The 16,899-nt window shown below is 39.2% G+C and overlaps 2 protein-coding genes across 2 annotated transcripts; both read left to right on the plus strand.

Moving 5' to 3' along the window:
• Nucleotides 1–11,621: 11,621 nt before the first annotated feature.
• On the plus strand, nucleotides 11,622–12,242 carry LOC137966297 (uncharacterized). Its single transcript, XM_068812877.1, has one exon. It carries the CDS (start codon nucleotides 11,622–11,624, stop codon nucleotides 12,240–12,242), a length of 621 nt encoding a protein of 206 aa, XP_068668978.1.
• A 1,210-nt stretch (nucleotides 12,243–13,452) lies between these two features.
• On the plus strand, nucleotides 13,453–15,642 carry LOC137966298 (proline-rich receptor-like protein kinase PERK3). The gene is made up of 2 exons (XM_068812879.1): nucleotides 13,453–13,909; nucleotides 14,052–15,642. The coding sequence occupies exons 1-2, from the start codon at nucleotides 13,453–13,455 to the stop codon at nucleotides 15,479–15,481; spliced, it is 1,887 nt and encodes a 628-aa protein (XP_068668980.1). The 3' UTR covers nucleotides 15,482–15,642.
• Nucleotides 15,643–16,899: the final 1,257 nt, after the last annotated feature.

Genomic DNA, 16,899 nt, shown 5'->3' on the forward strand with positions numbered 1-16,899 from the left:
TTGCACCTAATAGTTTCCAGTCCAATATATCGATCCTTTTTTAAATATAAATTTAAAAACTTCTAAGAGAAGGAAATAAGCATACCAACATTCTCTTCTAATATTCTCATGAAATTCAACCTCAATACCAAGAAATTAATCATAAAAATGAAAAAAAAATTCAAACCTTATATAAACAAAAAGTGTGTTCGACGTTCAGGGATATCTCCAAAAGCCTTGCCAAGAATGAAGGAGCACTGCTGAAACGAAACGACAGTTAGAAATTTTGTAGGGTTAGGTCGGCGACGAAAAAAAAATAGAACATTAAATAAAAATCTTACCTCCCGTTGGACCGTCGCTTTCGTCTCGTCAGCGAGGAATAACTTTGGATGAAGAAATTGAAGAGGAAGGATAAAAATCGATTGCAAAAAAGAGAAATAATTTACATCCGTCTGTATCTAATGTATCAATTCAACAAAATATTGGGTCTAAAATAAAAATTTTGTACTGTATTCCGAAATATTCTGATCTAATATTTATGATGAATACATGCTTACTAGACTTGTTACTAGTTTAACATAACATAATTGGGTTGAGTTCCATATGCATAAAAAAAAGTTTTGTTTTGGTGAACAACAATTTAATTATTATGGTTGTTTTATGGACCACAATATAATATTTAGGAAGATGAAGGGTTTCATAGGAATAAGAAAAAGACACATGAAGAAAGAACAAGCTCTGATCACACCAGATAAGTTTTTTTTTTTACAATTTTGCAGTTATGACATGATTTTTGTCTACACAATTGATTCAAAGAGCATGTTATCGTAATTTTAATTCTCTCAAGTTATTGAAAAAAAGAAAACAGAACTAAGTCACAATAGAAGCTGCAGAAAAAAGGTAAAGACTAATCATTGCATTTTGGATAAAAAAAAGTCCACTACCAGATAAAATATAATTAATATGGACACAATCTATATGAACAGAGATCAATATAAGTAGTGAACTAGCAAAAGTAGATGTGCATTGTACATTGAAAATGTTGATAATCCACATATTGTGACTAGAAGAAGGGCTTTGAGACTTTGTCCACATGAAAATCGTATAGGATACCAAATGTAGGACAACATATGAATGATGACTGTACAGAATGCCGAGCAAAGGATGAATAATCCTTTTCAGCTTAAACAGATTCTTAAGAGAGAACATAAGTTTTATGCGTTTAAAACCAATACCGCTGATAGCAATATAGATGAAAATTGGAAGGTCAAAGTTTAGGCATGTGAGTAATAAGATAATAATCAACTACATGGTCTGCTAAATTCTCTTCGTGCTTAAAAAAAACCACATGATAGAAAATGATAAGAGATAAACTTATTGATTGAGAAAAAAAGGTAAAAAAATGATTAAAATGATGTATTTAACTTTATCTGGAACATATACAACGAACCCCAGAGTCCTATCAACCAAAGGCTAACTAGACTTACAAAAGATAAAAATGAAAAAAAAAAATCAACACTGAAATCACAGAGGAAAAAACGTACAAAAGATAAAAATGAAAAAAAAAATCAACACCGAAATTGCAGAGGAAGAAAACGCACAGAAGATAAAAATGAAAAACAAAAATCAACTCCGAAATCGCAGAGGAAGAAAACATACAGAAGATAAAAATGAAAAAAAAAAATCAACACTTACAGAAATAGAGAGTGTTCGCCGTTCGGGGATATCTCCAAAACCTTTCAAAGAATGAAGGATCACTACTTAAACGAAGCAAGATTTAGAGATTTTGTAGGGTTAGGTCGGCGACGCAAAAAAAAAAAAATATTAAATAAAAATCTTACCTCTCATCGGACCGTGGTTTTCGTTCGTCGGCGAGGAAGAACTTCGGATGAAGAAATCGAAGAGGAAGAAGATAGAAGAAGAAGAACTCGCAAAGTAAGACGAAAACATTGAAGTTTTTGACAAAGATTGAGGAATCGGAGAGGGAAAGTGAGAACGAGGGATTTGAACTCCCTCTACCTCGAATTTTTTTTTAGAACTCCCTCGATTCCCGAATCACCGCTCGTTAAAACGAGCTGGTTCGCGAGCCGACGAATCTGGCTCAGCTCGAGTTCGGCTCGTTAATCTAAACGAACCTATTTCTGAGCTCGAGCTCGATATAAAACTAATCGAACCGAGCCGAAACTGAGCCGAACTAGAGCGGCTCGGTTCGAAGCCACCCCTACCTCCAAGGAAAAAACCACTCGATGAGTGAGAAAATTATGGAAACGTTGGCCCAAAGGGATGCCTCCGTGTATAGAACTCAAGGAACGGTGCAGCGCTGCTCTCCAAATGCAGCTCCTCCTCGTCCAGAAACGGTTTGAAATTGTGCGGAATGTTGCAGAAAAGGTTTTGGTAGAGGATCACTCCGTCGTTGATCGGTGACCGAAGGAGCTCTTTTGGGCATTAAATGGAAGATGGTGCTTCGTTATTAGTTACCGTTAGTATTCCTGTGCCTCAGGACCATGCGCCTTCTTACAGAACTCGACGCACAGCGGTGTCTCACAGCCAGACCGATTAGACCATTCGTCGTAGCAAAGCTTAGCATCTGTTCAGTACCCATGCACAAAGATTCATTAAAATTGTTTTATTTTATTGCTTGATTTGCAGAGTCAGGAATTAATTAGCTACACGCCGTTTGTTTTTATGATCTGAAAGGAAACGTATCTGCACAGAAGAAGAGCAGGAAAATGGAGAAGACGATGTGGAGAGCCGAGATCTTCACTTTTTGGATAAATCTGAACAAGTCGAGAGCTCAACAACTGATCATGAAAGTACCTATTCGATTTTATAGAACCCTAACGGAAGCCACAGACTGTATGAATTAGCACCTTTAAGAGATTTTTTATTTTTGATTGCTACACTTGCATGGTGAGTGCTCATCTATGCAGGGGTGGACGGGAGGAGCAGGGGTGAGCTTGGTATATTACCCACTGGATGAAATTAAAAACCTGAATTGGGTTCTCTGTAAAACCCGACATGATGCCCACCCATATGCAGGAGGTATGGCAACGAATTTTATGAAACTTACTTTAATTATTTTTTTTTGTTACAAATATAAAAATCTATTCTCATCTACTTATAAAGTTCTGAGTTATTGTCATCCTATTATTTTTATTAATTTGTGCATGTATTTTTAATAAAATAAATATCATAAAAAAAATTATAATTTATGACATGCAAGTGAGGACACCTGAGGTGGTCCTTCTATTTCCTCTCCACAATAAGGGGAGGGAAGGAGGATTCCCCCCACCTTATTTAATGTCAAAAGGAGGTAAGAAAACAAAGGTCTACATTGGGGTATCCATCTTCCTCATTTTTGTTCTCATCACCTTAGTTCTGGCATTGACAGTGTTTAAGCCTATACATGCAATCACTACATTTAAATCTGTGAAACTAACGAGCATGAAAGCTGCTTTGAATGTCCCTAACATGGGTTTTGTTAGACTTGATGTCTAATAATAATATAAACATCATATAAAATAGATATTAAATCCTCCATAATTCCATTATCATGAAAACCATACATATATCATAGAATTGAAATAAGAAGAATAAAGAGAGCGTACCTTTCATCTTGAAGAATATAAACAGAACTTGAAGTGCACAAGATAATCTTTTATAATTCGTTTACAAGTGATAAGCTTGTTCCCGTTCAGCCAGACTGGGTGTGCAAATAGCCTTAGCCTCACTTGTAAGACCATGAAAGAATTTATAGATCTCCAAAGGGTGTGGCACTTATGACTATTCATAAGGATACATCCCCTTAGGAGAGATACATCCCCTAAGGAGAGATACATTCCCTCAAAAGAGATACATCTCCTTATGCCCAAGGGATGTGTCCAGTCAATGCACCCAATGAATCTACCTCTACAGGGGGATGTGCTGGCCATTACTCCCTGTACTGAACATTCAATGACAACATCTAGAAGTGGGCCCCACGCTTCTAATATCATGATAATTTTATTTTATAAATAATATATTTTGAAACCATAATTCCAACAAACTCCCACTTGGTTTCAAATCCATTTCAAATTCCGATTTTCGAAAAAATATAAAAAATCAATCTTGACACATAAAACCATACCATGACCATAGGCATTACCTTAAACACTTTAATATACAAGTGTAGTTAACCCAAGCCTACACACTATATATCTTAGATATTCAAGGCTGGGGAAAAACCAAATCCATACTTGTCAAATTTGCCAGTTCAGCGGTCTCCATTCATAGCATACTCGGACCTGAACTCAGGGTAAAGCTCTGTACCAGTTCGAGTATTAGCTACTAAGGTAACTGTGCCTAATCAGTACCATAGGCCTGAATAATTTAGACATCCAACCCTACCTTCCTATTGAGACCCTTCCGTATATACATACAAGTATATACCTAATAGAAAAGCTGGACATCAAGGCATCTCACCGTCCATAGCATACTCAGTACTTGAGGAGCTCAGGGTAAAACTCTATACCAGCATGAGTATTAGCCGTAAAGGAAACTGTGCCTATGCAGTCCCATTGGCCTGGACAATTTAGAGACTCAAACGTCATTCCCTATTGAGACCCTCATATATTAACGTACAAGTGCATACCTAATAGGGAAGCTGAATCTCATGGCATACACTGAGTACTCATATTATCACACAAAAGCATATGCATTTTGTCAAAATCATTCCATGGAATATAAATTACAATGTCATGACATACATAGTATTACAAATCATTGAGACCACAATGCATACAAAACAATGTTCTCCCACTTGGTCTTATCAATTATAAACAAATCAAACCCATGTTCCCCACATGGAAAGTGAAACTGGTCACGGGAAGACACTTGGTTAGTGGATCAGCTAAGTTATCCGGAGAAGATATCTTATAAATAACAACTTCCTCCTTCCTCAGCATGTCTCGTATGTAGTGGTATTTCCCTTCGATATGTTTAGCCTTGGAGTGACACTTTGGATCTTTCGTGATAGCAATAACAGATTCATTATCACAAAAGAGAGGAATAGGTCGCTCCACACAGTCTACCACTGGAAGACTTCACAAGAATTTGGGAAGATAGACAACCTCCCTTGTAGCTAAGTTCATAGCCACATATTCTGCCTCCATGGTTGATTGCGCGACACAGTCTTGCTTCTTGCTTTTCCAAGAAATGGCACCTCCGCCAAACATAAAGATAAAACCAGAAGTAGACTTTCGGGTATCAACACATCCTTGATAATCTGAGTCAGAAGCATATGATAAGTCAAAGCATATGACTTTGTTCTTTTTAGATAGCGCATTACCCATTTTACCCCTTCCCAGTGAGTGAAACCTGGATTAGCCTGAAACCGGTTAAGAATCCCAATAGCATAAGCAAGATCAAGTCTTGTACATATAAGAGCATACATAAAACTCCCCACAGCAGAAGTGTATGGATACTTAGATTCGTCCAACTTATCTTTGAGGCGAGAAGGTCAATCCACATAGCTCATCTTTTTAGTGCTATCATAAGGTACTTTACCTTGTATACAGTTAGACATGTGAAACCGATCCAGAAGAGTGTCGATATACTTCTCTTGAGACAAACTCAATTTTCGCAAAGATCTATCCTGTAGAATTTTAATGCCAAGAATATAAGAAGCTTCCCCAAGGTCTTTCATATCAAATGTCTGAAACAACCATTTCTTTATACCTTGGAGTAACTGAATATCATTCCCGGCTAATAAAATATCATCTATGTATAAAGTAAGAAAAGCAATGCGATCTCCCACTGTTTTTATATAAACACAGTGATCTTCTGGATTCTGAGTAAAACCATACGTTGTAATTGCTTTATTGAACTTGATATTCCATAATCTTGAGGCTTGTTTCAAACCGTAAATAGACTTGTCCAACTTAGACACTTTTGCTTCAGTTCCAGATCTAACAAATCCACGTGGTTGTTCCATATAAATCTTCTCATCCAAATTTCCATTTAGAAAAACGGTTTTAACATCCATTTGGAACAACTCATAGTCATAATATGCTACCAATGTTAGGAGAGCTCGAATAGACTGTATTCTTGCAACATGAGAGAATGTTTCATCATAATCAATCCCGTATTGTTGAGTAAAACCCTTGGCAACAAGACGAGCTTTGAATCTTTCAACTTTACCTTCAACCTTGCTCTTCCTTGTAAAAATCCACTTGCACTTAATGGGCTTAACCGATGTGGGAGGATCAACAAGTTTCCAAACTTCATTTTTATACATAGAGTCCATCTCTTCTTCCATTGCCGACTTCCACTTGTCGGAATCCACATCAAGGAGTGCTTCCTCGTAAGTGTCAGGATCAGTAACATCTTCATTCAACCTTATTCTTTCATAAGTTTCTCCAGCATAGGTATAGAAATCTGAAGATGATAAGAGTTAACTAGGTTTTCTTTCTCTAGTCCCTCTTCGAATATCCATTTGGGTGGAATTCTCTATATTAGAAGAAGATTCAGAAGAAGACATTTCAACACATTCTTCCAAGTGAGACTTCATACCTAAATCTTCATCACAATCAAATCTATCCTCAATGAATTTTACATGTCTACTTTCAATAATCACCTTCTCCTTGGGATCATATAACCTATATCTTTTCGAATGTTCAGAGTACCCAACGAATAAACATCTTCGAGTTTTAGCCTTCAATTTGTCCTTAGGATCAAGTTTTAAAACATGATCAACACATGCCCATACTTTAAAATGGTTAAGACTAGGAGTTTTGCCTGACCATACCTCATAAGGTGTTTTCTCAACCGACTTTGAAGGCACTCTATTTGAGATATAGATAGCTGTCAATAATGCTTTGCCCCAAAAGGATATTGGCAAATTTGCAACTGCCATCATAGATCTTACCATCTCTAGTAAGGTTCGATTTCTCCTTTCAGCAATACCATTCTGCTCAGGTGTTTAAGGCATGCTAAACATATGGATAATCTCGTTTGACTTGCAAAATTCAGAGAATAACTCCGAACAATACTCTCCACCTCTGTCGGTGTGCAATGTCTTGATCTTCTTTCCTGTGGCATTTTCTACCTCCAATTTGAAGGTTTTGAAATAATCTAAGGCCTCATTTTTTCTATGTAGTAAATATACTCTTCCATATATTGAGAAATCATCTATAAATGTGATAAAATACGAATGACCATTACGAGTATTCACATTCATAGGTCCACATATATCAGAATGAATAATATCCCAAACATGAGAACTTTTTGAGCCTTTGGATGGAAAGGGTATCTTTGTCATTTTCCCATATATACAACACTCACAAATAGGAAAATCATTATGTGAAAGATTTTTCAATAATCCTTGTGTCACAAGTCTTGTAATTCTATCATTTTTTATATGCCCTAGTCGTAAATGCCACAAATACAATTCATTTTCTTTAATATCCGAAGAAGTAGAAACATTGAACACTATATTTCCACCAAGTTGCAATTGATATAGACCAGAATTTCGAAAACCTCTTAAAATAACTTTATCATCTTGTAATATAAGAAACTTTCCATTTCCAAAGTAAAATGTAAATCCTAGTTTCTCAAGACAAGATACAGATAATAGACTTCTTCTCATAGGAGCATAAAGACAATCTTCTAAATCAAAAAACTTATTATCAACAAGCTTTAGCCGGTAAGTTCCCACGCCTTCCACAATGGCCTTTTCATCATTTCCCATGTAAATAACGCTTGTTTTGTCCTCAATCTTTCTTAGCTCCTTGAAACCCTGCAACTCATTCGATGCATGAACAGTTGCACCAGAATCGGCCCACTAACTAAAAGGCTTGATATAAATAGTACAGGTTTCAAGAGATAAGGACTCACTGGTGTTCTCCAGTTGCCCTTCTTGGATGGCTTTCAAAGCCCTACAATACTTCTTTATATGTCCTGGCTTATTACAGAAGAAACAAACACGTTGATTTGCATGTACTTCAACCCTTTGTTGATTGACCTTTTTGTCCTTGAAGTTTTGAAATCGAAAGTTATTTCCCTTCTTCATAATATTCTTTTTCTTCGGCTTCAAAACTACGTTAGCACTAGGTGAAGGTTTATCTAACTCAATACTTGGATTGAGTCTTTCGGACTGGTGGTCGATCATATTAACCAAATCAAATATAGTCCACTTTGTCTTGGACAAAGAATAAAAGTCTTGAATATATTTGAGAGATTTGGGTAAAGAGTTGATAATGGTGACCACTTTAGTTTCTTTATCCATTGGTCTACCATGATATTGTAACTCATCTGCCATGGCAAACATGTTATTTACATGTTTTCTCACATCAGCATTTTCTTCCCATTTGGCACGAGTGAACTTTTGCCATAAGTTATTGATGTGAGTAAACGACTTTTTACCATATTTAGCCTCAATCTGGTCGAGAATCTCTTTTGTAGTGGGGACAGGAAAATAAGTCATCAAGAGAGTCTCACTTAGAGCCCCAAAAATATGTGACCTAGAAATTTCATTAGCATTATCCCATTCCTTGAATTTTCTAAGGTCCTTCTTATACTGTTTCAGATTATCAGGGTAGTTTATTCGGGAAGGTCTTTGAGGAGGAGTATCCACTTTGATAATCTTATCAAACCTATAGCCTCGTAGCATTAAGTCAACCCGTTGTGACCAGTTCACATAATTAGTCCCATCAAGTACATTTTTCTTTAGGGATTCAGCAAAATTATATCCACTACTGGATATTCCTGTCATCAAGAAAATATTTCAATATTTGGGAGAACATACATAATTATACAATCATTTCAGCCATCTAGTACTCCCATTTACCCTTTGGGGATTCACGAGAATTACTAGGCAAATCATTCCACACATGATAAACAACCAACAATTTCACAAACAAACAAACAAACAAACAAACAAACAAATAAATTAATCCATACTTACCCTTTGGGGATTCATATGAATTAATTTACAATATACTAATCTAATTATACAATTCGCATTACCCTTTGGGGATTTTGCTAATCGCACAATAAAATTAGTATAACTCATAAAACATTATACTCAAAATAAACACACAAAAAATTAATTTAATCTATACAAAATGCATTACCCTTTGAGAATTTTGCAAATTATATAATTAAGTTAATTTTCACATACAAATACATAAATATATAACAAGGCATGCAATAACACTAATTATAAATACTTCAAATAGCCAAATAACATGGAAATCCTATTCAAAATACATTTCTGGATAAAAATAAACCCTTAAAACACATTTCGGTTCATTATATTAGTAAAAACCCGGTTTGGTTCATGGTTCTGGGTCATTACCGACCCGGACCGCACAAGCCTGCACCAACAGACTCGTGGACAGCAGCCCGCGCACAACAGGCCCGCGCACAGTCGCCCACGCAGTAGGCCCGCACACAGTAGCCCGCACACAGCAGCCCGCACAACCAGCACCAGCAGGCCCGCCTGCAGCGCTAGAACCCAATAAGCCTAAACTAGGCTTATTTCCATTCACAAATAAATAGCCAAAAAATCCAAAAAAAATATGGAAAAATATAGAAACCTATAATTTATCTCTATGATACCAGCAGAGGCATTATTCACGTGTATTTGTTAGACTTTATGTCTAATAATAATATAATCATAGAAAATAGATATTAAATCCTCTATAATTCCATTATCATGAAAACCATACATATATCATAGAATTGAAATAAGAAGAATAAAAAGAGCATACCTTTCATCTTGAAGAATATAAATAGAACTTGAAGTGCACAAGATAATCTTTTATAATTCGTTTACAAGTGATAAGCTTGCTCCCGTTCAGCCAGACTGGGTGTGCAAATAACCTTAGCCTCACTTGTAAGACCATGGAAGAATTTATAGATCTCCAAAAGGTGTGACACTTATGACTATTCATAAGGATACATTCTCTTAGGAGAGATACATCCTCTAAGGAGAGATACATCCCCTAAGGAGAGATACATTCCCTCAAGAGAGATACATCTCCTTATGCCCAAGGGATGTGTCCAGTCAATGCACCCAATGAATCTACCTCTATAGGGGGATGTGCTGGCCATTATTCCATGTACTGAACATTCAATGACAACATCTAGAAGTGGGCCCCACGCCTCTAATATCATGATAATTTTATTTTATAAATAATATATTTTGAAACCATAATTCCAACAGGTTTAGATTTAAATATGACCCTTGACTTGGACATTCTTGTAAAGAATCCTAACCATGCTATCAAACAGTCTTGCTTTGCTATATTACAGGGGAATGCAAGTGGGTGAGGCTGAGATTCCTGCAGGGGAGATTTTTTCAGAGAAGACTCATGAAATGAATGTTACCTTGACAGTTTTGGCTGGCAGGTTGTTCTCAAATTCTGATCTTATATTCTGATGTTACCTCTGGTCAGGTGCAAGTCCAAACTAGAACAAGAATTTCAGGGAAGATAACTGTTATGAAGATCTTTAGGTATCATATGCTGTCTTATGGTTACTGTGATCTGTTGCTAGATGTTTGGAATCAGACCTTAGCAAATACAGAATGTAGATATTAGGATTAAGCTGTTGGTTTCTGAAGTTTCATTTCCTTATTATATTGTTTAACACTCTTGGATTTGTATCTAATCAATGCAATTATATGTTATAACTTGAAGGCAAATGCAAATAAACACATCCTGCTCCATAATAGGCTTGAGTTTGCACAGTTCAGATAGTTTTGAGTACAGTAATTCTTGGCTTGCTTATGAAGAATGAGAACTTGGAAATAGTGTTCAGACATGCATTGAAGGAGAAATGCTTTCTGCTCTAAAATGGGAATAATTATGTTGACCTGAACCAGAGTTGCATATTATAGATACTGTAAATCACAAAAATTATTTCAAGTCAACTGATTCTGTTACTACCTTCTCACTGGACTCTGAGAATCAATTTACCTCAGACTGTTCTTGGAAACCTTTTTATTAAGTGGATTTTCAGAATGATGTTCAAACTGTTCTGGTAAACATTTCATTTATGATCTATGAGTCAATTCCATATCAGAGTGACGTGAACCTTTTTTGTTGAAGTTAGGAGCATGGTCTTCCAATCGGGTGAGTCGACCCTGACTCGGCCAGGTCAACTTGGATTCAGGAGAGATTGGGTCGGATCAGTGCCGGCTCTCAAGGGCATGTGAGGTAACTAATCTTGGGTATGTATGGGAAGAAGTTTGTCTTTGGGTGGAAGCGATGGGGTAGGGAGGGTGGTGGGTTAGGGTCCTCCTCCCCTTCCTTTGAATTCTTAGTAGAAAGTAGAAAAGAAAAGAAAAGAACAGAGTCAACATCTGTGGCATTGATGGGGCAAACAACAAACTCAGAGCATAAATGCTTGCTTGACATGGAGAAGGATTCTTTGAATGGAGTTGAACCCATTTAAAACAAACAGGTGACAGCTAGTTGTTACAAAACCTTTTTGTTCAAAATATTTGAATATTTTTTGGAAACCTTTTTCTTCCATTAATTAATCTCTCTCTCTCCCTCTCTACACAATACAGTTGGTCGCTCGATCCCATTAACTGCACTCCCTTTATAATCTCCAACACACCTTCCCCCTCCATCTCTTCCCCCCGGCCACTCCCACCCATGACGGAAAGCGGAAAGCCCTCAGCCCCCAAGGCCCCCCTCGCCCTTCGGCGCTGCCGCTTCTGCCCTTTCTGCATCGCCCTCGCGCTCCTCCTCCTCACCCTCCTCATCGTCTCCCTCATCCTCGCCTTCACCCTCTTCAAACACCGCGACCCACAGGTGACTCTCCTCTCCGCCACCGTCGACGGCGTCGCCCCCCGCCTCACCTTACCCGTCACGTCCGTCAACCTCAACGTATCCCTCCGCCTCAGCTTACACGTCTACAACCCCAACCGCGTCGCCTTCAAGCACCATCCGGGGAAAAGCGTCGTCCTCTACAACGGGACCCAGGTCGGGGAGGCCGACGTCGCACCCGGTAGTGTCGCCGCCAGGGGATCGGAGAACATTGGGGTGAACTTGACGGTGGAGGCGGACAAGTTTCTGCCGGACGTGAGCAGGCTTATCGGCGACATCATGGCCGGGGAGATCGATATGGAGGCGTACACGAGGGTGCCAGGCAGGCTCAACGTGATGGGGATTTTCAAGCGAAACATGGTGGCGATTTCGGAGTGTCAGTTCGGGATCGGGATTCCGGATGTCAGGATCCGAAAACAGGATTGCAAGCACCAGACTAAGATGTGAACCTTATTTTTTTTCCTTTTATATATTTTATTTAATTTTTTTGTTTTGGGTATTTTTGCTCTTGTAAATATTTATTGTTAATTTTAGTTTTTTGAAATTTATGTTGCTTTTATTAATTAGTATTTTATGATTGTAATGTATATATATTTGAATTATTTGAAAAAATCATTTAATTAATGACATTATTATTGGTGCTAAAGATGATTATATGTTTGTAATATTTGTAATAAATAAATAAATTTATGAAAATCTAAGATAGATAGTTTGCTTTTCACCAATCCCATTGTAAAAAAAAAAAAAAAAAAAAACTGCGAAAATCTCAAGCATTTCGATTGTTTGAGGTAAGAACTGATAAATTCGCCAAGGATTAGTGATTGATTAAGACTTAAATAGTTTTAATAGGTTGGAATTTGCACTAAGCAATCGAATCACCACAATAATCGCAGTTCGCCGTTCATAATTGGAGAGGGGTTGAAGGTCTTGTTTTCAAAGGTTTAATTATATAAATTAGGACTTATCTCAATTCAGTGGATGAGTCTCATTCATGATATATAACGTATGGATCAATTTTTTTGTAATTCGTTTGCAAAATAAAATAAATATGAAACAAAATTGTTTTTGATTAATTATTCAGATGATTTTATGCGATTACCCATTTATCATTTAATAAATATAAATATAAATATTAAATAATTATTTTATATCCGATTAACCAATTACCTAATATATATATATAAGAGTAATATAGTAAATTATTTATTTAAATTAATATATCATAAGATAAAGCATGGCATAAGGATACACTTATGTCATGTTCTATTGTTCGATAAATAAGTAAATAAATAATTAATAAATTTTTATAGGCTTTTAAAGAGTTTATTATATAAATATAAACAAATAAAATAATTACATTTCGCATCATTTACTATGACTTTTTTTCTAGTGAGAAGCGGCTCAGAATCCCGCCGTGTGTGAAGGGCTCGATGCCGCAATCAGTCAAAGTCAAGACGTTGGGAAACGGGAGTGTAAAGTCCAGCCTCATCAATCCATCGAAGCCAACAAAATTGATAAACCGGGCCCACAAACAACAAAAACAAATCCAAACCGTACAAAATGTCCAAAGCATCAGATGGTCAAAACTCATAGTTTTCGCCTTCATCCACTCCATAAAAGACAGCTTCTGAACGCGGATTCCCAACCATGCAATAAAATGCGGCGTCGTCAGCCACTGCCGCCGCCTCTCCAGGCGGCGGTCATTCTCGTCGTTTACTTCACCGCGGCCTCCGGCGCGGCCACGTGTCCCTACAACTTGCCGGCTGCTTCCTCCCTCGTCCCATCCTTCTGCTATGCTAACTACACGGGCGTCGACCCCGGGAACTGCTGCTGGTACGTATCTGCGGCTTACTTGTTCGCAGGAGTCAAGTACTCTAACATCTCCGGCCAAGCTTTTCTTCCTCAGGCCAACGCCTCAGCCTGCTCTGATGGATTTGCATCCTTCCTCGTCAGAAATGGCCTCGCCCGGTCGTCGCTTGTTCATTCCGGTGACCGCTGCAACGTCAACTCTACTGTCGGTGCTGAAACTCGACCGTGCTTGTACCCGACCGTCGCGCGTATCCTCTCCGTTGTTAATCTGTCCGACTCGATTCGCGCCTGCACCAAGGGGAAAGGTGAACTGCGAATTTTAAATTATTCGATCTCTCTTCCAATTTCTGATACAGTTACGTGTTCGAATTAAAAGGAAAAATTTTATCGGGTTAATGGGAAGGATCCAATCAGGCCGATCATCAGTGTGTTTGAATTTGATGGCAGATCTGTCGGAGCAGGCGAGCTGCACAACCTGCCAAAACGCAGTCATCGCGGCGACGTTGGCGCTCCTCGATGTGACCAAAAGCAAAGAATTCGTCCCCTGTGGCATGGCGGCTACGATCGGAATCTGGGCGTCCTGGTCGGAAGGCCGGCACTTCCAGTCTTACGTCCTCTGCATGCTTCAAATCCTGGACAGTGTCCCCGATCTAAGCACCAGCAACCTTATCCCATCTCCTCCTTCCTCTATGGACAAGACCTCTAGGTCGAATCAGAAGAAAAGCTCAGCTGGGAAAATTGCCGCCGGCATAGCTGCGGGGACGTTCGTGTCTCTAGTCGTCGGCCTCGTTCTCGCCTTTTTCGCCAGCCGTAGACGGGGAGAGACCAAAGACGGATACTCCACAGCCACGATAAAATCTCCGCTTCCCGTCGTCGGTCTATACATTTTCACGAAGAAGGAGCTGAGGGCCGCGACGAACGGCTACGACCGGAAACTCCTCCTGGGCCAAGGCGGAGCCGGGAGGGTTTACCTCGGAACCCTGCCGTCCGGTCAGTGCGTCGCCATCAAGAAGATATACCTAAAGCGAAAAGTAAACGAGTTCTACCAGGAGTTGGAGATCCTGGCAAAGCTCCGCCACCGGAGCCTGACCACTCTGGTGGGTTACTGCGTGCAGCGGAGGGAGCACATCCTGGTCTATGAGTACATGGCCGGGGGGACTCTCGCAACTGCTCTCCGCCATGGCGAGCTATCGTGGGAGCACCGGGTGAGGATTGCAGAAGAAGTGGCGGAGGCGCTTGCATTCCTGCATTCCACCAGGGTGGTTCACCGTGACGTCAAGCCCGGAAACGTGTTACTGACGGAGAGTGGGGAGGCGAAGCTGTCGGACTTCGGGGTGTCGAAGGTGGTCCCATCGGAGATGACTCACGTCTCGACGCAGGTGAAAGGGACCCTGGGGTACCTCGACCCGGAATGTTTCCCGGCGGGGCAGGTCTCGGAGGCGAGCGACGTGTACAGCTTCGGGATCGTGCTGCTGGAGCTGGTGACGGGGCGGCGGGCGGTGCAGGCAACAGCCACCGGCGGGGCGGAGTCGATCGTGCAGTGCGCGAGAGAAGTGGTGGAGATTGTAGAAGGCGGCGGAGAGCCGGAGATGGAGAAGATCATGGACCCGCGTCTCGGGAAGGAGATCGAACCGGGTTCGGTCCAGGAGGTGTTCAACCTGGCTTGCCGGTGCGTGCGGCCGTTCAGGCGGGAGCGGCCGACGATGGAGGAGGTGCTGGGGGTATTGAGGAGGGTTCTGGTGGAGGTCACCGGCCGCATCACATCGGCGCCTGTGATGGCAGCTCTGCTGCCTGGTCCGGATAGTATCTCCGACGGGAAGTCCGGCGAGTTTAGCTCTCGGCTATCCACTCGTACCATAGGATCATGGTCACCCTGACGACGCTAAAATACGCCAGTAGTGTATATGTGAATACGGGAAGCGAATATTCTTTTTTATCTGAGAGTGTCGTCACCCGTCAACCCGTAAAGAATAGCAAAGCTATGTCAAATACGTCGACTGCAATTTCTTTTCCACGCGCCAAGTTTCCCGGAATCCTAGCAAAGGGTATTAAATTTTACGAGAACGAGGAAAATTTCACCAATTCAAAGCTTTACCGGGGGGCACTAACGAATTGTAAAATAAAATATTTTTCAGAAAGGACTTAGGACTTGTTCCTTGCATTAATCAATTACCCATGACGCCATGAATTAAGATCTCAAATTTATTCTATTATTTAATATAATTCTATTAAATTTAGAGTCAAATTCATTCCAATTTCACTTAGTAGGTATATAGATATGTATTTTAAAGATATGATAACTAAGGGGGGGTTAGTCCAACAGGAAGTGACACTCCCGTATTATTTAGTTCATTAGATTAAGGGGTTAATATACAATGAATTACACTTTAAGTGAATCACGTCAATTTATTTACTCATGCAAAATACCCGTTCTACGAATCAAACAATTTTGTTTTTCTCTTCTCCCTCCCCCCTTTGTCAGCCTTCCTCCCTCTCGACCTCCATCACAGAGCACAAGGCTTGAGCCTCTCGACCTCCCGACTTCTCTTCTCTCTTGGTCTCTCCTCTTTTCACTTCATTTCAAGTTCATTGTGGACAAACCCCCCCCTACTAGAAGTCACAATGACTTTTGACATGATAAATATTATTTATTTAGTTTTCAATTAGCTTAGTAGATTATAAAAAAAGATAAAATATAGATATAAGTTATTAGGTGACTTTCTTATTAAAATATTTTCTTTCATTAAACATCTTTCTTATTTTAAAGATAAAATAAAGATAATAATATTAAAACATAAAGAGGAGGGGTGCCTTATCTCTATACTTGTGGGACTCCTGATAGACCAATCTGATAAGGATTGTTGGGATTAATAAATATAGTGATTTGAGGTGATGTTAGGTTGTTTAAGACATGGGTCCAATAAATTTATTATTCCTCTTTTGGTTTAAAAAAGAATAGGTTACCCCCAACAACCTTATGGACCAAGACATTTATGATGGTTCAATCTTATGGTAGACTTCATGTAACCATCAAGAGATTACATGGGTAAATAAAGATTTTTTAAACAATGCCCTTAAAATGCACATTAGGTATTTTGCAAAAATTATAATTTTTAATAAATTATTGATATATATGTTGATTAAAATGTCTCCCCTCTTTGGACACTAGAAGCTTTTCTTGTCCCATCGAAGACAATTGAAGTAAATAGCTATATTTTTTTTTCGACTTTGGACTCGTGTTACTACTCAGTCCACCCTAAACCGAGTCGACTCAGTTGAGTTCCTCGTCGACTCC

The sequence above is a fragment of the Aristolochia californica genome, unplaced genomic scaffold (genome assembly GCF_029961685.1).
Source record: "Aristolochia californica isolate CCGP_79_NKW_82.1479 unplaced genomic scaffold, dmAriCali1.0.hap1 SCAF_5, whole genome shotgun sequence".
Lineage (NCBI taxonomy): Eukaryota > Viridiplantae > Streptophyta > Magnoliopsida > Piperales > Aristolochiaceae > Aristolochia > Aristolochia californica.

Coding starts and splice junctions, on each gene's coding strand:
- LOC137966297 (XM_068812877.1), top strand. CDS start 11,622: ATGACGGAAAGCGGAAAGCCCTCAGCCCCCAAGGCCCCCCTCGCCCTT.
- LOC137966298 (XM_068812879.1), top strand. CDS start 13,453: ATGCGGCGTCGTCAGCCACTGCCGCCGCCTCTCCAGGCGGCGGTCATT. Junction 13,910..14,051: donor CGCCTGCACCAAGGGGAAAG/GTGAACTGCGAA, acceptor ATTTGATGGCAG/ATCTGTCGGAGCAGGCGAGC.